Consider the following 25,732-nt stretch of genomic DNA (forward strand, 5'->3'; position numbering starts at 1 on the left):
ACCAATGTAAGGAACATTCTTCTCACTGATCACCAATGTAAGGAACATTCTTCTCACTGATCACCAATGTAAGGAACATTCTTCCCACTCATCACCAATGTAAGGAGCATTCTTTCCTCTGACCACAATTGGAATGGAGTCCTTCCACTGACTTTTTCTCTAATCACTAGTGTAAGAGTGCCCTTCTTTGCTGACCATCATTGTAAGGGAGCATTTTATTGACTACCAGTGTAAGGTGGCACGACACTGATCATCACAGTAAGCAGACCTTTCTCCACTGACCACTCGTGGGGATCCTCGATGTTGAGAAAGGTTGACTTAGCCAGTCGAGCTTCTGGTAGGATTGGCAGTACATGGGCAATGTGCTTTCTTCTGTTTAGATATGCTGAAAATTCTCCTTAAAGCATTTTTGTCTGTTTGGTGTCACTCTGAGTTGTCACGGAAGAGGAGATTAATGCGCTGCTATTGGGTGAAAGCTGGCCACATGTGCCACATTGCTTCAGTCGATGGCGGGACATTCTGTAGACCTGTATTTGTAATCTGCAGAAACCAGAAAGTTGTCTGTAGTGCTCGGTTACAACCAGGCTAATAAAACGGTAAATGGGCAATTAAAAAATTAAGTAAACCTGTACATTACCCGCTGTAAAGTAATAGATTGGCAAGAAAGTGTCGTCATCTCTTTATATATTCGTACAAAACAAGAATATATTTGTGGACACAGTAGCGTGTGAATTTATAAATGTGTTAATTGCGTTTTTTTCTTTTCAGATGTAAAGAAAGACTGGTCTGATCACGCATTATGGTGGGAGAAGAAGACGTGGCTCCTGAAGACGCACTGGACCCTCGACAAGTATGGTATCCAGGCTGATGCCAAGCTCCAGTTCACCCCACAGCACAAACTGCTCCGGCTGCAGCTGCCCAACATGAAATACGTGAAGGTGAAAGTGAACTTCTCCGACCGAGTCTTCAAAGCTGTCTCTGACATCTGCAAGACTTTCAGTAAGTAGGACTGGAAGGTGGGAAATGGACACCCAGTTGCTGCCCCGGTGGGCCGCTCTTACATTTTGATGTATTTGGTTAACAAAGTAATGTTTACAGGCTGTTCTGTGTCAACAAGAGAGACCAAATAACGTAGAGTTGGCAAATATCTCACACTGGTGTGGGCCAAACTGGTTTCCTTTATATAACTGAACTATGTTGGGTTCTTATTTATCCAAAGGCCTCAGGAAGGAATCTTCTCTGGCTGTCCTTATGGCTTTAGTGATGTAAATCGGCTTGGTGTGGTATTTTTTTTTATTTATTTTTTATCTTTCCTTTTCTCAATGTTCCATGGAAAAGAGAAAGCGAGAATGTGATTGGCTATCCTGAAGAACACAAACAGTTGTAAACTTTGACAGGAGATGGTTTTTGACCTGTCAGATCAGGAGTTGTTCCTGGTAATGTTCATTCATTGGGTTTGCCTGGAGGTAAAGGAGTATGTGTTCAGCTAGCATGAACAACCTGGACAGTCTAAAGGTGTTGGCAGACATTGGAGGGAACTGATGTTTGACCGATCATGAGTGGTTCTTGACGGTGTTCAGGCGTTATGCGTTCAGCTGGGAGATTGAAAGCGAGGATGTGTTTTTGTCCAGTGTGAAGGAAACCAACAGTCCAAAGATGTCCGTAGACTTTTAAGATGGTTTTTGACCTCACACATTGTTCTTAGTAGACCATCCATTGGGTTTGCCCAGTGGTCAGGAGGGAGAAGGGAAGGCTGTGATGTGTTAACATAGACACAGACAGTCCAAAGATGGTCATAGACTTTTGAAGGTAGTTGGTTTTTGACCTGTCAGATCAGAAGTTGTTCCTAGTGATGACCATCCATTGAGTTCATCCAGTAGGCGGGAGTAAGAAAATGTGATCAGCTAGCATGGACAGGATAAAGGTATCCGCAGATATTGGAGGAAATTTGATGTTTGACCGATCATGAGTTGTGCTTAGAATTGAATCGGGCATTGGGTTCCTCTGGGAGCTGGGACAGAGAAAGCGAGACTGTGATTGCCTAGAGCAGTGATGGCGAACCTTGGCACCCCAGATGTTTTGGAACTACATTTCCCATGATGCTCCAGTACACTGCAGAGTGCCAGAGCATCATGGGAAATGTAGTTCCAAAACATCTGGGGTGCCAAGGTTCACCATCACTGGCCTAGAGTGAACGAAACCTGCAGACCAAAGATGGCCGTAGACTTTGAAGGTAGTTGGTTTTTGGCCTCATACGTTGTTCCTAGTAGACCATCCATTGGGTTTACCCATGAGCCAGGAGGGAGAAGCGAGCATATGATCAGCTAGCATGAACAACATGGACAGTTTAAAGGTGTGCGCAGATGTTGGAGGGAATTGATGTTTGACCGATCATGAGTTGTTCTTGGCAGTGATCAGGTGTTGGGTTCCCCTGGGAGCGAGCTGGGAGAGAGAAAGCAGGGATGTGATTGGTTGGTGTCAATGACCCAGGCAGTTTAGGCAAAAAACTTTGGAGTGAATTGGTTGTGTTTTGGATCAGGCGTCGTCCAGGCAGTCGTCAGCCATTGGTTCAAACCGAGAGCTAGGAGAGAGAAAAAGGGATGTAATTGGCTTACGTTGACACAGACAGTCTAAAGTTGGCAATAGATGGGTAGAATTTCGACTGAACATTCTTGGGGGGGAAAAGTTCTAAGAAAGTTTAATAATTTTTCTAATAGGGTTCACGTTCCAAGGAGCAGGTTGTCAGAAATGTGTTTTGAGAAAACCTTTCCAGTGTATGTGGTTTTTGTTGGGTAAAGGCCATTCATTCCAAAATTTTTAAAATGAAAAGCAAACAAAAGCTTTCAAACAAAACCATAAATGTTCTGAGAATTTTCATACAAATTTTCTTAAGACTTTTACTTCGAAATTCTATCCATTCATGGGCCGATTTAGACATTGTAGGTAACTGGTTTTCTGACATGTCCGATGAAGAAGAGTTTATTTTATTTTCCTGGCAGTGACCAGTCAGTGGTGTCCATCTTTGATTGGACAAGAATCTCATGTCTATGTGGCAATCGTACGTCTTGTATTAAAAGCATAGCTACTGTATCTTTTTCTTTTAATCTTGGAACCAGTAGGCAATGGTTAAAGTCCTTGTTGTTGGGTTATTTATTATTAGTTGCCATCTTTCCTGTTGGGGAGAACTTCCTGTCCTCCAAGACACAAAAGGAATTGAGGGGGGAATCTCTCCAAATGAGGGGAAATGTTGTCTTGACAGTTGCCCCTGTAAGTGTCCTACTTTTCTGATGACTATGAAATTTAAGCCATCCTATTGCCTTTTCTGTCAGTGGACATAGACAGTAAAACAAAAATTTAAGGGGAGTTGGAGATGCTGGATACAGATCTTTAACCCGTAAGGAGGGAGTCACTGGTTGAGGCCAATGACTTGGGTTCAGCAGCTCTCCGCCAACCTGGGAACAACCCGAAATGGTGCCAAACTTGAGAATCTAAGTGTTGACTTGGCCATTCACTGCTCCAGTTCACGCTATGGGCGTCTCTGTTGGCAACTCTCTGCTCCAACAAAAGCTGACTTTTTTTTTTTTTTTTTTTTTTTTGTTGATGAACCTGGTCTGAAAATGATCTACCAAACAAAGCTTGTATCCAATCGGATTCAAGCACTGTTCATATACTCCTCAGCCGCTGAAGTTGAAGCTGCTGTATACAACCATCGGCAGCGGACGTTCCCCTAGCTGCACTTGCTTTAGTGTGGATGGTGGAATCAAAAGGGGCTAAACGGGAGAAATTTAAAGCATGCATGGGCAGCTTAAATAGTGCCAAACATCAGGAATCCAAAGTCCTTTTAATATCACGACTAACCACAAAAAGACAAAAACATGTTTTGAGGGCCTAAATTCCCCCCCTTCTTCAGGTCTAATTGGACTCAAACAAAGTTCCCTGTTTAGAAATGTAACCTCTGACATTGGTAATTGTGTCTGGATCAGCTCATCTTTCTGGATGACCACTAGAGGGAGCATGTGCCAATTTTTCGATGAAATATAATAAACAAAATATGGAACATCAACCCCTAAACCAAGTGAAGAGTGTGTACTGGCTGGAAACAGAACTATGGCATAGCCCCCGGGGGTGAGGGGGGGGGGGGGGGGGTCACATTCATAAAGCATTCCAGTAATCTAAATTCTGTCTACACCTTTTATATACATTTAGGTAAAGCGCTGAAGATGCCATTATACATGTCTACATTCCCTGTGTCTCCCTTATTAGGACAGAAATGTGCTCTCACTTTGCCTTGCCTTGGGTGGATCCAAAAATAAGCGATTGTACAATACTTTGAGCAACTGTTGTCACAACGCCAGAGCCCATTAGCAGCTTCTGCCAGGGCCTGTGGTGAAGGAAATTAGGGGGTAGAGGTTAACACCCACTTCTCTCTATATTCGGTTTATTGTTGGAGACATAAGTTATCCCCGGTCATTTTTACCCAAACGCCTTTGTTTACATTCTACATTCTGAGGCCCTGCAACAGATAACCGGGTCTTTAAGCCTTGCTTGCCTCCTGTCCCCTCCCCCTCCCCCTCTCCCAGTAATCTGTGTGCTTTATGTTGAGGCAGATGTGCAATGGTTGGAAAGGGGCCCCATAGACCAAAAGGAACCTTACAACGCTGGGGATCTGGAATGTGACACTATTGTTCACTCCCAGGAGTTGGGAGGCTGCCTGTGTGCCTGTTGGGGCCACGGGCGAGGCTGCCTGTGTGCCTGTTGGGGCCACGGGCGAGGCTGCCTGTGTGCCTGTTGGGGCCACGGGCGAGGCTGCCTGTGTGCCTGTTGGGGCCACGGGCGAGGCTGCCTGTGTGCCTGTTGGGGCCACGGGCGAGGCTGCCTGTTGGGGCCACGGGCGAGGCTGCCTGTTGGGGCCACGGGCGAGGCTGCCTGTTGGGGCCACGGGCGAGGCTGCCTGTTGGGGCCACGGGCGAGGCTGCCTGTTGGGGCCACGGGCGAGGCTGCCTGTGTGCCAGTTGGGGAGATAGGAATCTTGGATTGTAAGCTCCTGTGTCCAGGAACCGATGTGAATGTACAGTATATGTAGAGTGCTATGAATATAAACCCTTCTGTATCCCTAGGAAATGTTCCTGTTGTACTGAGGTTGGAGTTTTAGCTGTGAGCACAGGTTACAGGTCTTTGTAGCAAAACTGTCACCTCTCTGGTTTGAAATCAACATTAAGATGACAGATTATAGATCATAATGTGCCAGCCCTTTTTTAGGGGGGGGGGGGGGAAACCCCTTTAATCAGTATCAGAAAAATGCCCAAATCTGCCTAAAAAAATTAAAAAAAAGTTCCAGAACTTGTTTGAGCTTCGGGCGTTTTGGAGTGGAGATGTGAACCATCTCCATAGAGAATAATTGCTTCCCTTTTTTTATTTTTATTTTTTCTCTCCTCTCCAGCGTTTTGTAGCCTCGAGGCTTCAAGCTACAAAAACGCTGCGGTGCGAGTGGGGCCTTCAGATGATCTGGTGCCTTTTTGTTGACTTGTGTTGGATTAATCCATTTTGAAGGCCATCAACCCTTTGGAAGGGCCACCACTTTGTGGGTAGAGCCGCTGAGGACTAGTTGGTCAAACCCAACAAGCAACTCCTGTTTGACAGACAAAATGTTAAAGTCCAGCACCCGCATCCTTTATGCCCCGTACACACGGTCAGGAAAATTCCGACCACAAAATCCATCGGATTTTTTCTGAAACTGGTGTTGCATACACACGGTCGGACAAAGTTGTCGGAAAATCCGTTCGTTCGGAACGAGGTGATGTTCGTTCCGTGCGACGGGACTACCTTGAGGCTACTAGCCAATAGCTTTGGTCTCGTAATTTTGATCTGAACTCGCGTGGTACTTTGTCTGTCTGATCGGAATTCTCTACAAACGATCGGAAAAAGTCAGATCAGATTATTTTTTATTTTTTTTTTTGTCGGAAAAATTTTAGATCCTGCTCTCAATTTTTTTTTTTTTTTTTTTCTCATCTGAATTTTCGATGGAAAAAGTCCGATAGAGCCCACACGCTATCGGATTTTCCGACAATATAATCCGATCGGACCCTTTCCGTGCATGTGTACAGGGCATAAGGCTGTATTTACCGAGTTTTGCATTTTTTTATTTATTTATTTTTTTTTTTTTTTTGGGCATTTGTATGCGTTTTTGGAACATGTTTTGAGCTTTGGTGGGTATTTATTTTAGTAGCCAACAGTGAAATAAAAATCATCCGTTTCATCTGTTGCTATTTTTTTTTTTTCAGCTTTTCATCTATCTATCTATCTTATAATTTTTTTTTTTATTCGGGTTTAGGGGTTCATTTTAGGGTCGGGTTAGGAGTAAGGATTATTATTATTGTATTTTTTTTATGATCTTTTTTATTTTTTTGCTCAAATTCAAATAGGGTTAGGATTAAGCTTAGGGGTAAGGGTTTATTAATAATAATAATAATAATAATAATAATAATAAAAACCTTACCCCTAAGCTTAATCCTAACCCCTGACCCTATTTGAATTTGAGCATAAAAAGAAAATAAAATCATAAAAATACATAAAATATAAAATATAATAATAATATGTATTAATAATATTTATTTATTTTTTGCTCAAATTCAAATAGGGTTGGGGGTAAGGGATTATTATTATTATTATTATTATTATTATTATTATTATTACTACTTATTATTATTATTATTATTAGTATTATTATTGGTATTTGTGGTTTTTTTTTTTTTTTTTTTTTTTTTATTCTCAACATATCAAGAATTTCTGTGCTTTTCTATGGGACAACAAAAAATGCTTAAAAAAATAAAATGCACAAATCTGCCTGGTTCGAGCTACAAAAAATAGCTTCAGAAAGTTTTTGAGCTTCAGGTGAGATGTGAACCATCTCCATAGAGAATAATCAATTTTTTATTTATTTATTTATTTATTTTTTTCTTCTCCAACACTGTGTTGCTACAAAGCACTGAGGTGTGGATGGGGCCTCCTCTCCGGGACCTCTCTGGTTTGACCACAATAGTTTTGGACACATCTGTCAGAATTGCCGGTGTGTGTGTGTCCAAGGCTCACTTATTCGGGGTGTTGAGTGTATGTAGTACCTGGATCCATTTCTGGAGCCCATTTTTTTTTTTTTTTTTCCCCAGGAGTCCTCTACCGAGTATTGTAGACTGGGGCGGGGGTGAGGGGTAGGGTGGGGGGGGGGGGGGCACGTGCTTCCTAACCAGATCATTGATGGTCGTAGACGGAGTCCTGGAGCCAATTGATTTTTCTCTTGACGTTCCTTTTGTCTGTGTATGGATTAGAGGCCGGGGGTCGTAATGTCATCATAAAAAGTGAAATCCCGTGTCTGTGTGCGTCTTCATTGGGATTCGGGTCTCTCTCTCTTGTACCGATTGATCTCCTGTGAATGGGGTTGTGTTTAATGAGCTGGATTGTGTAGAGCCAATTGTGTAGAGCGGTGGTGGGGCCGGTCGGAGGCATAGTGGGTGACATTGTGTTTCGGGGGGGGGCGAGGCCCCCCTCTTGGGGCGAGGACTGTAAGAATGTATGGCTCTCACAGAACGGGGATTGTGCGGGGAACAATGGCGGCTCTATTGGCTGACCTTTCCCGGCCTGAGGAACAGTTGCTCTACTACACTATCATCTGGATGTCTGGCATACCAAGGCTCCTCGCAACGTGGAGGAGCCGCAATCAACTCAAGTGTGTTTATGTCGGCGGACGGAGAGATTTCCCTTCTTGCATTAAACAAAAAAAAAAAAAATTGAGGGGAAATCTCAAGTCCGTCACACACGCTGGTAGAACTCGGTTCAAAAATGCGGGTAGGAAAGAAAACTGCATAATCTATGGGCTGCTTGACTCTGTTACCGTCGGGGAGGAAGGGAACCAACAGCACTTCATTTTTATTTATTTTTTTTTGAGTGAAGTTTCGATTTAATAATTCCAATAAAGATCTGAGTCCATCCGAGGTTTATCCTGTGTTGAGCCCTGATGAAGGGGGGGGAGGGGTGATTATTCCCCCGAAACATGTTGGCTGTTTTTTGTCTGACCGATCTACCAATAAATTGATCTTGGCCTCTTCGGTTTTGGTCTGGCGCTCTCTCTGTATTTTGTACGGTTTGCGATTCGGCTTCTCCAGGAAGAGGAATTCTCTAGAAGACCCCAGGGGACTCTCGGGTTTCTGGCTGGAAGGTTTGGTGATCTGTCAGCCGTTTGTATCTGTTGATATTGTTCAGTCTCTCTGTTTCCAGACAGATCGGCTCCTCCGGGATTTCTTACTTCAATCCAATTATCGATGTACAAGGTCTATACACGAGCAGGAGGTGTGCAGTGTCATCCTAGGAAGGGTGTATTTAGTGGGGGATGGAGGATGAGGGGTATATAACAAGGGTCAGGGACAGGTCCCCCGTAGGATTGGGTGGGGGGGGTAAGGTGTATATAATATGGGTCAGCGTTGGGCCCCCATAGCCGGATGGGGTGTATATAATGGTCAGGGACAGCCCCAATAGCAGGATGGGGGGGGGGGGGGTGTGATGTACATTATATAATGAGTGATGGGAGGGCAGGTGTATATAATGAAGGTTAGAGTTGGGCCCCCATAGCGGAATGAGGGGGGATGAGGTGTATACGAGGGTCAGGGCCGGGTCCCCATAGCAGGATGAGGTGTGTGTGTGTATATAATGAAGGTCAGATTGATCTCCATAGTGGGATGAGGTATATATGATGCGGGTCAGGGCCAGGCCCCATATTGCTGATGGATGAGGTGTATATAATGGTGGTCAGGGTTGGGTCCCCATATTGGGATGAGGTGTATATAATGGTGGTCAGGGTTGGGTCCCCATATTGGGATGAGGTGTATACAATGAGGGTCAGGGTTGGGTCCCCATAGCAGGGTGGGGTGTATACAATGAGGGTCAAGGTTGGGCCCCCAAAGCAGAATGTGGTGTATATAATTAAGGTCAAGGACATGTCCCCATAGCAGTATGGGGGTGATGAGGTGTATATGATGTCAGGGTTGGGTCCCCATAGCGGGGTGAGGTGTTATGAGTGTCTGGTTGGGTCCGATAGCTGGATTGGGTGTATACAATGAGGGTCAGGGTTGGTTCCTCAATAGCGCCATGAGGGGGATGAGGTATATATGATGACGGTCAGGGTTGGATCCCAGTAGTGGGATGAGGGATAAGGTGTATATAATGAGGGTTAAGGTTGGGTCCCCATAGCGGCATGGGGGGGATGAGGTGTATATAATGAGGGTCAGGGTTGAGTCCCCATAGCGGCACGGTGGGATGAAGTGTATATATGTTGACAGTCGGTGTTGGGTCCCGGTAGTGGCATTGGGGAGTGAGATGTATATGAGGGTCAGGTTTGGGTCCCCATAGCGGCATGGGGGGTTGAGGGTCAGGGTTGGGCCCTGGTAGTGGGATGGGGGTGAGGTGTATATAATGAGGGTCAGGGTTGGGTCCCCATAGTGGCATGGGGGGGTGAGGTGTATATAATGAGGGTCGGGGTTGAGTCCCCATAGCATCATGGGGGGATGAGGTGTATATAGGTTGACAGCCGGGGTTGGGTCCCGGTAGTGGGATTGGGTAGTGAGATGTATTTGAGGGTCAGGGTTGGGTCCCCATAGCGGCATGGGGGGGTGAGGGTCAGGGTTGGGTCCCCATAGCGGAATGGGGGGGTGAGTGTCAGGTTTGGGTCCCCATAGCGGCATGGGGGGGTGAGGGTCAGGTTTGGGTCCCCATAGCGGCATGGGGATGTGAGGGACAGGGTTGGGTCCCCATAGCGGCATGGGGGTGTGAGGGACAGGGTTGGGTCCCCATAGCAGCATGGGGGGTGAGGGATAGGTTTGGGTCCCCATAGCGGCATGGGGGGGTGAGGGACAGGGTTGGGTCCCCATAGCGGCATGGGGGTGTGAGGGACAGGGTTGGGTCCCCATAGCGGAATGGGGGGGTGAGGGACAGGGTTGGGTCCCCATAGCGGAATGGGGGGGTGAGGGACAGGGTTGGGTCCCCATAGCGGAATGGGGGGGTGAGGGACAGGGTTGGGCCCCCATAGCGGAATGGGGGGGTGAGGGACAGGGTTGGGCCCCCATAGCGGAATGGGGGGGTGAGGGACAGGGTTGGGTCCCCATAGCGGAATGGGGGGGGTGAGGGACAGGGTTGGGTCCCCATAGCGGAATGGGGGGGGGGTGAGGGACAGGGTTGGGTCCCCATAGCGGCATGGGGGGGGGTGAGGGACAGGGTTGGGTCCCCATAGCGGCATGGGGTGGGGTGAGGGACAGGGTTGGGTCCCCATAGCGGCATGGGGTGGGGTGAGGGACAGGGTTGGGTCCCCATAGCGGCATGGGGTGGGGTGAGGGACAGGGTTGGGTCCCCATAGCGGCATGGGGGGGGGTGAGGGACAGGGTTGGGTCCCCATAGCGGCATGGGGGGGTGAGGGACAGGGTTGGGTCCCCATAGCGAAATGGGGGGGTGAGGGACAGGGTTGGGTCCCCATAGCGAAATGGGGGGGTGAGGGACAGGGTTGGGTCCCCATAGCAGAATGGGGGGGTGAGGGACAGGGTTGGGTCCCCATAGCGGCATGGGGGGGGGTGAGGGACAGGGTTAGGTCCCCATAGCGGCATGGGGGGGGGTGTGAGGGACAGGGTTGGGTCCCCATAGCGGCATGGGGGGGGGGTGAAGGACAGGGTTGGGTCCCCATAGCAGCATGGGGGGGTGAGGGACAGGGTTGGGTCCCCATAGCGGCATGGGGGGGTGAGGGACAGGGTTGGGTCCCGGTAGTGGGATGGGGGTGAGGTGTGTATAAGGGAGGTCAGGGTTGGGTCCCCATGGCGGGATGGGGGAAATGTCAGACACTTGGGCGCGATGGGTGGGATTCATGAATTGCGTCCATTGGGGGTTCAGCGTCGCGGTTCGCTTGTTCCCCGATGCCGGTGACTTTGGTTTGATACAAATCTGTATAATGGGCGAGGATGACCACCGTAGACATAACAGCCAGATCTGCGTCATCGGTCAGGCCACACACAGAAGGGATAGATCAGGTGTCTGTTGGGAGGAGAGGGGCGCAGCCTTTGAAGCTCGGTCATAGAACAGATTTAGCAGCCCATCCCCCCCATACAGGGACATCAAAGCCCTGCCAGCGGATACAAGTCCCTCCAGTAGGGGAGGAAGTGCCCACATCCGAGTGTTTCCTTATCGCCAGTATAATGAACAATCACAATGCTGATGAGCAGATCATCGTTTTATCCCCTGCACTGGAACTGCACATAACCCTTTCCTGTATTGGAACGTCATCTGCGCCTTTCTCAGCTTCATGTCAATTAAAAAGTATTTTTGAGTCTTTCAAAATATAAATGTCAAAAAAAATTCCCCGATGATCCTGCCAGGACCGCCATTGTTCAGCACTTCCTGTCACAGGGTGATGACACTTTCTTGGTCTCCCAATTGAGCTTTTGTGTTGTCACTTCTGATGGAGACGACGTGATTTAACGCTCCGTATTTCCTGCGTTGCAAATGCCTCGTCTGTTTGGGGATTTTTCCAAGGCCTTTTCAGGAATTCCTTCCAATGCCAGTTTAAATACTAAACATGTTAAATCTTTGCATTCCGGGCCATTGACCCGGCTCTCGAAATCTTCTGTTTGCTTAAAAATGTGATTTCTCAATCGGTGCCGAGTTAGAAAACATTCCAGGGAATTAAAGGAGGACCCCGCCTGAGAGAAGAGAGCCGCAGAACACCCCATTATTATTCTCATCACCAATAATATCCCCATTATTATTCTCATCCCCATTATTTTTATTCCCATTATTATTATTATTATTCCCATTATTATTTTTCATCATCGTTCATATCATCGTCTCTAATATCTTTTTACTTAATAACCATAATAACATCAGCAATATCATTTTGTTTTTAATAACCATGATATTGGGGATAACTATATATATATTTTTTTATAATCCTTGTGATTATGCTTATTAATATCAATGATATAAATGATGATTATTATATTATCTTTATCATTAATATACTGAAATCATAATCGGTATCGATGTTCCTATTATTAATATAATTATCTCTAATATCATCATTATTGTAAATATGATTATCAATATCCTTAATATTGTTATGAATAATTTTTATTATCCGGTTTATCAATAATATCATTGTTCTCATTTTATATCATCAAGATTTTTAATGACACATCACCATTATTATTATTCCCATTATTATTATTATTCCCATTATTATTATTATTCCCATTATTATTATTATTATCCACATTATTATTATTATTCCCATTATTATTATTATTCCCATTATTATTATTCCCATTATTATTATTATTCCCATTATTATTATTATCCACATTATTATTATTATTATTCCCATTATTATTATTATTATTCCCATTATTATTATTATTCCCATTATTATTATTCCCATTATTTTCCACATTATTATTATTATTATTATTATTCATTATCCTTAATGTCATTGTTGTCATTCGGGTCATTTTATCTATAATAATATTCCCATTATTATTTTTCATCATCGTCTCGAATTTCTTTTTATTAATAACCATAATAACATCAGCAATATCATCATTTTGTTTTTAATAATGATATTGGGGATAACTATATTTATTTTTTTATAATCCTTGTGATTATTCTTATTAATATCAATGATATAAATGATCATTGTTCTCATTTTATATCATCATTAAGATGATCTTTTAATGACACATCACCATTATTTTTATTAATATAATTATTATTGATATCATTCTTATTATCATCAATATCATTTTATACTAATATCATTAGTAATCTCCTCATCATTAATATCCTCTTTTTAATATCATCCTCATTATTATCTTCTATAGTGATGGACGAACTTCCGACGGGACGTTTCGCGAACGCGAAACGCGAACGGACACAAACGTTCGCGAAAACGACCGTTCGCCGCGGGCTCCATTGACTTCAATGGGAGGCGAATTTCGCAAACCTTTAGGTCGAATTTGCGGCCACGGGGTAATTATTAGGGGGTAGCACGTAGTCCCACCACCTGGACAATAGCATAATACATGTATGAGGTGAATTTGGGATCGATAACTACAAGCATTTTTTTTTTATTTGGGAAATTGTTCTGACAATTCAGGACTATGGAGCTAATGAAGGCAATGGAGGAGAGGGAAGGTCAGGGACCAGGGTAGGCAAACAAGAGGGTGCAGGAGATACAGAGCACTGACAGCAGCACCGTAATACAGAGCACTGACATCAGCACCGTGACATACAGCGCTGACAGCAGCTCCGTGACATACAGCGCTGACAGCAGCTCCGTGACATACAGCGCTGACAGCAGCTCCGTGACATACAGCGCTGACAGCAGCTCCGTGACATACAGCGCTGACAGCAGCTCCGTGACATACAGCGCTGACAGCAGCACCGTGACATACAGCGCTGACAGCAGCTCCGTGACATACAGCACTGACAGCAGCTCCGTGACATACAGCGCTGACAGCAGCTCCGTGACATACAGCGCTGACAGCAGCACCGTGACATACAGCGCTGACAGCAGCTCCGTGACATACAGCGCTGACAGCAGCTCCGTGACATACAGCGCTGACAGCAGCTCCGTGACATACAGCGCTGACAGCAGCTCCGTGACATACAGCGCTGACAGCAGCTCCGTGACATACAGCGCTGACAGCAGCTCCGTGACATACAGCGCTGACAGCAGCTCCGTGACATACAGCGCTGACAGCAGCTCCGTGACATACAGCGCTGACAGCAGCTCCGTGACATACAGCGCTGACAGCAGCTCCGTGACATACAGCGCTGACAGCAGCACCGTAAGCAGCCCCAGGAGGAAGTCAGCACAGCACAGGGATGGTGTGATCCCCTCATAATAAGAACCCCCAGGAGGAAGTCAGCACAGCACAGGGATGGTGGGAGCCCCTCATAATAAGAACACCCAGGAGGAAGTCAGCACAGCACAGGGATGGTGGGAACCCCTCATAATAAGCAGCCCCAGTAGAAATATGACACCGCTCAACCTCTTCAAAGAGGAGGGTAGGGGCATATAGTACGGTGTGCTTTTTTGGGTCAGGGAAGTGAGCCAAATGAATTAAGAAGGTCTGTGTGCTTGATTCCAAAAATTGTTTATAGACATATACATGGTCTACTGATCACATGTGTTGAATTCCTCCGAGATCCATGCCTCATTCATTTTTAGAAATGTGAGGTAGTTAACACTGTGGTGAGCTAGGCGAGTACGCTTATCGGTCACAATCCCCCCTGCTGCGCTGAACGTCCTTTCGGACAGGACACTGGATGAGGGGCAAGCCAACAGTTCGATTGCAAATTGGGCAAGCTCTGGCCAGAGGTCAAGCCTGCCCACCCAGTAGTCTAGGGGTTCATCACTCCTCAGAGCGTCCACATCGGCCGTTAACCCAATGTAGTCGGACACCTGACGGTCTAGGCGTTCCCTGATGCTGGATCCGGATGACACCTGTCGATGGGTCGGCTGAAAGAATGACCTCATATCCGAAGTCACCAACACATCTTCAAACCGGCCTCTTCTTGCAGGCGCTGTTGGATTGGTACCCGCAAATCCTTCTCTGGGAGTGGGAATTGCTCCTCTGCCAGCGCACGCAAAAGCAGAATGCAGCATTTCTCGAAGCAAGGCCTGGAAGTGCTGCATTCTGACAGCCCTCTGCGACGGCGGTAACATTTCCGCCATTTTGTGTTTGTACCGGGGGTCTAAGTACGTTGCCACCCAGTACTGGTCCTTGACCCTCATGCTTTTTATACGGGGGTCCCTATTAAAACACTGGAGCATGAAGGCCCCCATTTGCACTAAAGTGGAAGCGGTGTGGTGGCCTGGCTCCTGCTCATCATCCAGGATAATGTCGTCCTCTTCATTCTCCTCTCCCCATCCTCGCACAACAGGGATCCCAGAAAGGTTTAAAGCATGCTCTTCTTGCTCCTGCTCATCCGCCCCGGCACCATCCTCCTCTGACTCCTCATCAGACTCCTGTTGTTGACTTGTCTCAGATAGAGTAGCCCCCCCTGGGAATTCATCCAGCATTGCGACTTCCTCATCTTCCCGCTCCTGCTCCTCCACAGCCTGATCAATGACACGACGCAATGCACGCTCCAGAAAGAAGGCATAAGGTACCATGTCACTGATGGCGCCATGGCTGCGACTGACCAGTTTGGTGATCTCCTCAAATGGCCGCAGAAGTCTGCATGTGTCGCGCATGAGCAGCCACTGGCGCGGTGAAAAAAAACCCAGCTCCCCAGAACCGTTTCTTTCGCAGAGTTCATACAGGTAGACGTTAACTGCACGTTTCTGCTGGAGCAGCCTATCAAGCATATAGAAGGTTGAGTTCCATCGCGTCGGGCAATCGCAAATAAGACGTCTGACCGGCAGATGGTGTCGCCGCTGAATGTCAGCAAGGCGAGCCATGGCCGTGTAAGATCTTCTGAAATGGGCCGAGATTTTCCTTGCCTGCCGCAAGATGTCCTGGACCCCAGGGTATTTGACAAGGAATCGCTGCACGACCAAGTTTAAGACGTGTGCCATGCACGGCACGTGCGTGATTTTGCCCTGTTTCAATGCGCTAAGCAGATTGGCACCGTTGTCACACACCACTTTACCAACTGTCAAATTGAGCGGTGTTAGCCACTCATCTGCCTGTGAACGCAAAGCTGAAAGGAGTGCCGGGCCAGTGTGGCTCTTTGCTTCCAGGCACAACAGACGCAGCACGGCATGGCAACGTCTCACCTGGCATGTGGAATAGGTTCTGGGGAGCTTGGGCGGTGCAGTGGAAGAGACGCTAGCAGCGGAAAAGGAGGAGGCAGCTGAGGAGGAGAGGGAGGAGGATGGAGTAGGAGGAGGAGAAGAAGAGTCAGGCCTGCATGCAATCCGTGGCGGTAAAACCAAATCTACACGGGTGCCACGGGTTACATGCTTGACGGCCGTCAGAAGGTTCACCCAGTGGGCAGTAAAACTGATATACCTTCCCTGCCCGTGTTTGCTAGACCACGTGTCTGTGGTCAGATGTATCTTGGCACCGACACTGTGTGCCAGAGATACATTCACTTGCCGCTGAACATGGCCATATAGCTCTGGGATGCCCTTCTCTGAGAAATACTTCCTTCCTGGGACCTTCCATTGTGGTGTTCCAATGGCCACAAATTTGCGAAAGGCCTCCGAGTCCACCAGTTTATATGGCAGTAGTTGGCGGGCTATGAGTTCTGACAAGCCAGCCGCCAACCGTTGGGCAAGAGGGTTATCCGGCGTCATCATTTTTTTACGCTCAAACATTAGGCCCACGGAAGCCTGCCTTTTTGCAGAAAAATGTGAGCTTGGCGTGATGGAAGGTGGAGTGGAGGACAATTGTGAGGAGAGAGGAGAAGGAGAAGTAGAAGACGAGGCTGGACGGTGAGAGCCTGCAGTGTGGCTTTGTGTGTTCCGTTGCTCCCACTGGGCTCGGTGATGGCTGCTCATGTGCCTTCTTAAGGCGGTCGTCCCTAGGTGAGTATTGGGCTTACCGCGACTAACGCGTTGACTGCAAAGATTGCAGATGGCAACGCTATTGTCAGCAGCGGACACGTTAAAAAAAGCCCACACTGCGGAGCCATGTGCCGGTGTCCTGGGAGCGCCAGATGTGACCGTACATGGTCGATGACTCGCTCCTGATACATTTGCAGTCTGCTTTGTCCCTGCTGTGCAATGTAAGTCATTGCTGCTTCTCCTCCCTATCTGCTGGTCCATATCTCCCTCTGAACTCCCCTCCTCTTCCTCTCTTGTGGGCACCCACGTGACATCACTAGACACGTCATCATCAACGTCACCTTCCCCACCGCTATAAGTAGAGATCTCGGAGTAGGCAGCAACACCGGGGACCAACCTCCTCCTTGGGCTGATCTGGGTACTGGCGTCAGACTGCTGAGTAGCGCTTGTTGCTACCTCCTCTTCCTGATCCAATACCAAGAGTGGCTGCGCATCAGAAATGTCCTCTTGATATGGATCGGAAAATAATTCCAGTGACTCAAGCGGAAGGTATGTGGTGGTGGTGGTGGTGGTCGTGTTGTTGGTGGTAGTGTCTTTGGGGGTGCACATAGCAGAGAGTGAAGAAGAGGGTGCAGATCGAGAGGATGAGGAGGGTGCAGAAGAGTAAGGCTGAGCGAGCCACTCAACCAAGTCTGGTGCATCCTTTAAAGTAATTGAACGCACCTTCTGCAACTTCCCACTTTGGCTCAAGCCTGTTGCTCCTGCCCTACCCCTACCACCCCTGCGGAAGGGCCTGCCTCTTCCTCTGCATGTCATTTTTTAAATGACCCTGTGACAAAACTCTTAGTCCCTATACCGCTGAAGGACTGCTGCAGTATAGGTGAGCGGTCAGCAGTGGTGCACGTCAACCCTATCTATTGTGGACCTATAGCGGTCCTTACAGAACAGCAGACTGTACCGCACTCAAGCCTATGTACCGTAGCACCCTATACCAAGTTACCAGTCCTTATAAGAACTTTTGTGGACCAAGCAGGTTGTGTATTAGTGTTTAGCAGACTGTACGTCAGTCCCTATACCGCTGAAGGACTGCTGCAGTATAGGGCAGCGGTCAGCAGTGGTGCACGTCAACCCTATCTATTGTGGACCGATAGCGGTCCTTACAGAACAGCAGACTGTACCGCACTCAAGCCTATGTACCGTAGCACCCTATACCAAGTTACCAGTCCTTATAAGAACTTTTGTGGACCAAGCAGGTTGTGTATTAGTGTTTAGCAGACTGTACGTCAGTCCCTATACCGCTGAAGGACTGCTGCAGTATAGGGCAGCGGTCAGCAGTGGTGCACGTCAACCCTATCTATTGTGGACCGATAGCGGTCCTTACAGAACAGCAGACTGTACCGCACTCAAGCCTATGTACCGTAGCACCCTATACCAAGTTACCAGTCCTTATAAGAACTTTTGTGGAACAAGCAGGTTGTGTGTTAGTGATTAGCAGACTGTACGTCAGTCCCTATACCGCTGAAGGACTGCTGCAGTATAGGTGAGCGGTCAGCAGTGGTGCACGTCAACCCTATCTATTGTGGACCGATAGCGGTCCTTACAGAACAGCAGACTGTACCGCACTCAAGCCTATGTACCGTAGCACCCTATACCAAGTTACCAGTCCTTATAAGAACTTTTGTGGAACAAGCAGGTTGTGTGTTAGTGATTAGCAGACTGTACGTCAGTCCCTATACCGCTGAAGGACTGCTGCAGTATAGGTGAGCGGTCAGCAGTGGTGCACGTCAACCCTATCTATTGTGGACCGATAGCGGTCCTTACAGAACAGCAGACTGTACCGCACTCAAGCCTATGTACCGTAGCACCCTATACCAAGTTACCAGTCCTTATAAGAACTTTTGTGGACCAAGCAGGTTGTGTATTAGTGTTTAGCAGACTGTACGTCAGTCCCTATACCGCTGAAGGACTGCTGCAGTATAGGGCAGCGGTCAGCAGTGGTGCACGTCAACCCTATCTATTGTGGACCGATAGCGGTCCTTACAGAACAGCAGACTGTACCGCACTCAAGCCTATGTACCGTAGCACCCTATACCAAGTTACCAGTCCTTATAAGAACTTTTGTGGACCAAGCAGGTTGTGTATTAGTGTTTAGCAGACTGTACGTCAGTCCCTATACCGCTGAAGGACTGCTGCAGTATAGGGCAGCGGTCAGCAGTGGTGCACGTCAACCCTATCTATTGTGGACCGATAGCGGTCCTTACAGAACAGCAGACTGTACCGCACTCAAGCCTATGTACCGTAGCACCCTATACCAAGTTACCAGTCCTTATAAGAACTTTTGTGGAACAAGCAGGTTGTGTGTTAGTGATTAGCAGACTGTACGTCAGTCCCTATACCGCTGAAGGACTGCTGCAGTATAGGTGAGCGGTCAGCAGTGGTGCACGTCAACCCTATCTATTGTGGACCGATAGCGGTCCTTACAGAACAGCAGACTGTACCGCACTCAAGCCTATGTACCGTAGCACCCTATACCAAGTTACCAGTCCTTATAAGAACTTTTGTGGACCAAGCAGGTTGTGTATTAGTGTTTAGCAGACTGTACGTCAGTCCCTATACCGCTGAAGGACTGCTGCAGTATAGGGCAGCGGTCAGCAGTGGTGCACGTCAACCCTATCTATTGTGGACCGATAGCGGTCCTTACAGAACAGCAGACTGTACCGCACTCAAGCCTATGTACCGTAGCACCCTATACCAAGTTACCAGTCCTTATAAGAACTTTTGTGGACCAAGCAGGTTGTGTATTAGTGTTTAGCAGACTGTACGTCAGTCCCTATACCGCTGAAGGACTGCTGCAGTATAGGGCAGCGGTCAGCAGTGGTGCACGTCAACCCTATCTATTGTGGACCGATAGCGGTCCTTACAGAACAGCAGACTGTACCGCACTCAAGCCTATGTACCGTAGCACCCTATACCAAGTTACCAGTCCTTATAAGAACTTTTGTGGAACAAGCAGGTTGTGTGTTAGTGATTAGCAGACTGTACGTCAGTCCCTATACCGCTGAAGGACTGCTGCAGTATAGGTGAGCGGTCAGCAGTGGTGCACGTCAACCCTATCTATTGTGGACCGATAGCGGTCCTTACAGAACAGCAGACTGTACCGCACTCAAGCCTATGTACCGTAGCACCCTATACCAAGTTACCAGTCCTTATAAGAACTTTTGTGGACCAAGCAGGTTGTGTATTAGTGTTTAGCAGACTGTACGTCAGTCCCTATACCGCTGAAGGACTGCTGCAGTATAGGGCAGCGGTCAGCAGTGGTGCACGTCAACCCTATCTATTGTGGACCGATAGCGGTCCTTACAGAACAGCAGACTGTACCGCACTCAAGCCTATGTACCGTAGCACCCTATACCAAGTTACCAGTCCTTATAAGAACTTTTGTGGAACAAGCAGGTTGTGTGTTAGTGATTAGCAGACTGTACGTCAGTCCCTATACCGCTGAAGGACTGCTGCAGTATAGGTGAGCGGTCAGCAGTGGTGCACGTCAACCCTATCTATTGTGGACCGATAGCGGTCCTTACAGAACAGCAGACTGTACCGCACTCAAGCCTATGTACCGTAGCACCCTATACCAAGTTACCAGTCCTTATAAGAACTTTTGTGGACCAAGCAGGTTGTGTATTAGTGTTTAGCAGACTGTACGTCAGTCCCTATACCGCTGAAGGACTGCTGCAGTATAGGGCAGCGGTCAGCAGTGGTGCACGTCAACCCTATCTATTGTGGACCGATAGCGGTCCTTACAGAACAGCAGACTGTACCGCACTCAAGCCTATGTACCGTAGCACCCTATACCAAGTTACCAGTCCTTATAAGAACTTTTGTGGACCAAGCAGGTTGTGTGTTAGTGTTTAGCAGACTGTACGTCAGTCCCTATACCGCTGAAGGACTGCTGCAGTATAGGGCAGCGGTCAGCAGTGGTGCACGTCAACCCTATCTATTGTGGACCGATAGCGGTCCTTACAGAACAGCAGACTGTACCGCACTCAAGCCTATGTACCGTAGCACCCTATACCAAGTTACCAGTCCTTATAAGAACTTTTGTGGAACAAGCAGGTTGTGTGTTAGTGATTAGCAGACTGTACGTCAGTCCCTATACCGCTGAAGGACTGCTGCAGTATAGGTGAGCGGTCAGCAGTGGTGCACGTCAACCCTATCTATTGTGGACCGATAGCGGTCCTTACAGAACAGCAGACTGTACCGCACTCAAGCCTATGTACCGTAGCACCCTATACCAAGTTACCAGTCCTTATAAGAACTTTTGTGGACCAAGCAGGTTGTGTATTAGTGTTTAGCAGACTGTACGTCAGTCCCTATACCGCTGAAGGACTGCTGCAGTATAGGGCAGCGGTCAGCAGTGGTGCACGTCAACCCTATCTATTGTGGACCGATAGCGGTCCTTACAGAACAGCAGACTGTACCGCACTCAAGCCTATGTACCGTAGCACCCTATACCAAGTTACCAGTCCTTATAAGAACTTTTGTGGACCAAGCAGGTTGTGTATTAGTGTTTAGCAGACTGTACGTCAGTCCCTATACCGCTGAAGGACTGCTGCAGTATAGGGCAGCGGTCAGCAGTGGTGCACGTCAACCCTATCTATTGTGGACCGATAGCGGTCCTTACAGAACAGCAGACTGTACCGCACTCAAGCCTATGTACCGTAGCACCCTATACCAAGTTACCAGTCCTTATAAGAACTTTTGTGGAACAAGCAGGTTGTGTGTTAGTGATTAGCAGACTGTACGTCAGTCCCTATACCGCTGAAGGACTGCTGCAGTATAGGGCAGCGGTCAGCAGTGGTGCACGTCAACCCTATCTATTGTGGACCGATAGCGGTCCTTACAGAACAGCAGACTGTACCGCACTCAAGCCTATGTACCGTAGCACCCTATACCAAGTTACCAGTCCTTATAAGAACTTTTGTGGAACAAGTGAGTTGTGAATGTTTAGCAGACTGCAGCAGAAGGGCAGCAGTCAAGTATAATATCCTTTCTATATTTGGAAGAAAGAATATTATACATGTACAAGCCTATTACTGTACCACTGATACCAGTCCTGAAAAGAACCTTTGTGGAACTAATAATAACAGCAAGTCTTTAAAATTACCCTCACTGCCTGACAACACTGCTTCCTTCCTGTCCCTATACAAATTGGCAAAAAAAGAGAACGATTAGTGGTTACTGGAACAGCTCTTTTGTGGACCTTGATAGTAACAGCTAATGATGATGATGATGATGATGATGATGAAAGACTAATCTGGCTGTCCCTGTAGCATACACCGTCCTTTCCCTTTCTCTAAACTAACAAAAGACACTCAGGCTGCTGCAAGAATCAGCAGCACAGCAAACCTATCAACACCTAACACCTATACCAGTCCTGAAAAGAACTTTTGTGTACCAAATAGCTAGTGGTTTATCTCTCCCTACTCCACACAGGAACCTGTCCCTATCTTAACAGAAGAAAGAATGTAAAATGGCCACCGGATCGGGTGTATTTATAGGTTAGGGGGAATGTACAAGTGTCCATGTGCTGTCATGTCTCAATTGGCTGTCCTGTATCACATGATAAACGTGTCACCAAAGGTTAAAGTTCTTGTATACATTAAACACGTAAGTCCGCCGCGGCGAACGACGGAAAAAGGCGTTCGAACGTGCGGACCGCGAATGTCGGAAATTCGCCGCGAAACGACCGCCGGGCGAACCGTTCGGCCATCACTAATCTTCTATTGGGCTCTGTGCAACTGGAACTTCATTTTGAAGATGTGATGAGGAGCGCCTGAATAGAAAGTTTAAATCTGATCTCCGGGATAATAAATCCATCGGTCATGTGACTTCTTCCGGAATCTCCTCCCCCCCTCTGTGACGTCATCCAGTGTGAGACTTCCTGTAATAAAGACCGCCCACTCTTGTCTCCACCCCCTCCTGTAATTTCCTGTAGTGGGTGGAGCCTGCTGGGCCCCTCCCATAACTCTGCTCTCTCTCCCTGTGCAGGGGTACTGGTCTCGTCTCCGCCCATCTTGTCGTTTTCTGCTAGCAGCCTGTAGTGGGTGGAGCCTGTTGGCCCCTCCCATACTTCTCTCTCTCCCTGTACAGCAGGACTGGTCTGGTCTCCGCCTCCTCCTGTAGTGGTGTGGAGCCTGCTGGGCCCCTCCCACAGCTCTGCACAGTGATGTCATTGCTACTTTTATATGCTAATATCTGGGTTTGCTAAGACTCTTAATTCACACAAAGTGGATTTATATTCTTTGAGGTTATTGAGGAATTACTTTTAAATGTGCATTTTTTTTTATTTATTTTTTTATCAGAGATCAGCTTTAAGACTCCTTTCACACTGGGGGGCGCTGTTCAGGCGTTTTAGCGCTAAAAATAGGGCCTGTAAAGCTCCTCTCATGCCTCCCCGGTGTGAAAGCCCGAGTGCTCCCACATCGGGGCGGTGCGCTTGCGGGATGGGGAAAAAAAGTCCTGCAAGCCGCATCTTTGGGGCAGTGGAGGAGCGCTTTATACGCCCCTCCTCCACCACCCCTGTCCATTTGAAATGAATGGGTGCCGCTTTCATGCGCTTCAGAAGTGCCGAAGCACGGGCGCTTTTATCCCTTTCTTCCGCCGCTGGTTAAAAACGCCCCACCAGTGGCTGATAAATGAAGTAAATGCTGGGCAGATACCGGGGACACCCCACCGCCTGTCCCCGCAGTGTGCCCATCCTCCACAGCTCCGCAACACGACCCGTCCCATATTCAATCCTAATACAAAGAATATTATTTTTCTTGGTTTTCCTGTTATGCTGTTTGTTGTATTTGTTGCTTTTAGATTCATTATTTTATTTTGTATTTAGAAATTTATATTATAAGGGAGGATACAGAAGGTAGAAGAGCTTACACTCTATTGGGGTATATGGGAGGATACAGAAGGTAGAAGAGCTTACACTCTATTGGGGTATAAGGGAGGATACAGAAGGTAGAAGAGCTTACACTCTATTGGGGTATAAGGGAGGATACAGAAGGTAGAAGAGCTTACACTCTATTGGGGTATATGGGAGGATACAGAAGGTAGAAGAGCTTACACTCTATTGGGGTATAAGGGAGGATACAGAAGGTAGAAGAGCTTACACTCTATTGGGGTATAAGGGAGGATACAGAAGGTAGAAGAGCTTACACTCTATTGGGGTATAAGGGAGGATACAGAAGGTAGAAGAGCTTACACTCTATTGGGGTATAAGGGAGGATACAGAAGGTAGAAGAGCTTACACTCTATTGGGGTATAAGGGAGGATACAGAAGGTAGAAGAGCTTACACTCTATTGGGGTATAAGGGAGGATACAGAAGGTAGAAGAGCTTACACTCTATTGGGGTATAAGGGAGGATACAGAAGGTAGAAGAGCTTACACTCTATTGGGGTATAAGGGAGGATACAGAAGGTAGAAGAGCTTACACTCTGAGGGGATAAGTCAGGATACAGTTGGAGCTCCCAGTCTATTGGGGTATGAGGGAGGATTCAGAATGAAGAGCTTACAGTCTGATAACTGGGGGGGGGGGGGGGGGGGGGTGTACAGAAGAGGGAGGTGCCCCCCCCCCCCCCATCCAGATCTCGGTGTACGGATCGCACGGTTCTGAAGAGCTCACTGTTGTTTCTTTCTGCAGATATCCGACATCCAGAAGAACTTTCGTTGCTCCGGAAACCAAGAGATCCGACAAAGAAAAAAAAGAAAAAGATTGAGGAGCAGATGGAGGAGAACATTCTAGAACTCGAGGGTCCCTTGCTGACACCGGGGTCCGGTCAGTGTCACCCCCAACCATCCCTCATATTGTCACTGAATGTATTGTACAACCAATGACACTTTGTAGCATTCCATCCCCATTGGCCGGGAAGTTCTGCTCCATTCACAAAGCTTCCTTAGGGGGCCGTTCCTCTCAGTCATGTGACTGCAATACTCAAACCTCATTGGACTCGGCTGAATGTATTTGAATAGAAGGATCCTTGTCCTGGTGAGGGAGCTTTGTGAATTGAGCCAATCGGATATTTATAGTCTCCAGTCCTGATCAGAGGAAACCCAAATCCTTTCATTGGTGATGATTTCTGAATAAAGAGAATGACTAAAAGAAACAAAATGTGCAGAACATATCGCCTCGCCCATCACTGCACCCCACACTCACTGCTCACCCACCCCCGCTCACCCATCCCTGCACCCCACACCCATTGCTCACCCCCCACACACCCATCACTGCACCCCACACCCATCTCCACCCCCCGCTCACCCATCACTGCACCCCACACCATCTTCACACCCACTGCTCACCCACCCCCGCTCACCCATCCCTGCACCCCACACCCATCTCCTCACCCATCCCTGCACCCCACACCCATTGCTCACCCCCCCACACACCCATCACTGCACCCCACACCCATCTCCACCCCCCGCTCACCCATCACTGCACCCCACACCATCTTCACACCCACTGCTCACCCACCCCCCGCTCACCCATCACTGCACCTTACGCCCATCTTCACACCTACTGCTCACCCATCTTCACACCCACTGCTCACATATCACTGCACCCCACACCCATCTCCACCCCCCCCACACACCCATTGCTGCACCCCATGCCCATCTCTACCCCCACTGCTCTCCCACCCCCCCCCGCACACCCATCGCTGCACCCCGCGCCCATCACCACGGCCATTGCTTACCCACCCCCCCGCACATCCCTGCACCCCGCGCCCATCTCCATGCCCATTGCTCACCCACCCCCCCGCACACCCATCCCTGCACCCCGTGCCCATCTCCATGCCCATTGCTCCCCCACCCCCCCACACACCCATCCCTGCACCCCACGCCCATCTCCATGCCCATTGCTCACCCACCCCCCCCCCACACACCCATTGCTCACCCCCCCCGGACACTCACATCGCTGCACCCCGCGCCCACCTGCATTCCCGCACACCCATCGATGCACCCCATGCCCTATTGCTCACACCCATCCCTGCACCCCGCGCCCATCTTCACACCCATTGCTCACCCCCCCCGCACACCCATCCCTGCACCCCATGCCCATTTCTAAACCCCCCCCGCACACCCATCTCCGTGCCCATCTCCACGCCATTGCTCACACCCCGCACACCCATCCCTGCACCCCGCGCCCA

At 48.2% G+C, this 25,732-nt stretch overlaps 1 protein-coding gene across 1 annotated transcript in view; it reads left to right on the forward strand.

Annotated features, from left to right (window-relative positions):
* Window positions 1-300: 300 nt before the first annotated feature.
* The window catches only part of LOC143981388 (fermitin family homolog 2-like), a 37,557-nt gene continuing 12,125 nt past the window's right edge, over window positions 301-25,732 (forward strand). The window contains exons 1-3 of the mRNA XM_077479205.1: window positions 301-337; window positions 769-999; window positions 24,232-24,366. Coding sequence (XP_077335331.1) covers window positions 301-337; window positions 769-999; window positions 24,232-24,366 — 403 coding nt within the window. The remainder of the gene's footprint in view (window positions 338-768; window positions 1,000-24,231; window positions 24,367-25,732) is intronic.

This window comes from Lithobates pipiens, unplaced genomic scaffold, assembly GCF_037356315.1.
Source record: "Lithobates pipiens isolate NorthernLeopardFrog02 unplaced genomic scaffold, aLitPip1_a1.2 Scaffold_143, whole genome shotgun sequence".
Taxonomy (NCBI): domain Eukaryota; kingdom Metazoa; phylum Chordata; class Amphibia; order Anura; family Ranidae; genus Lithobates; species Lithobates pipiens.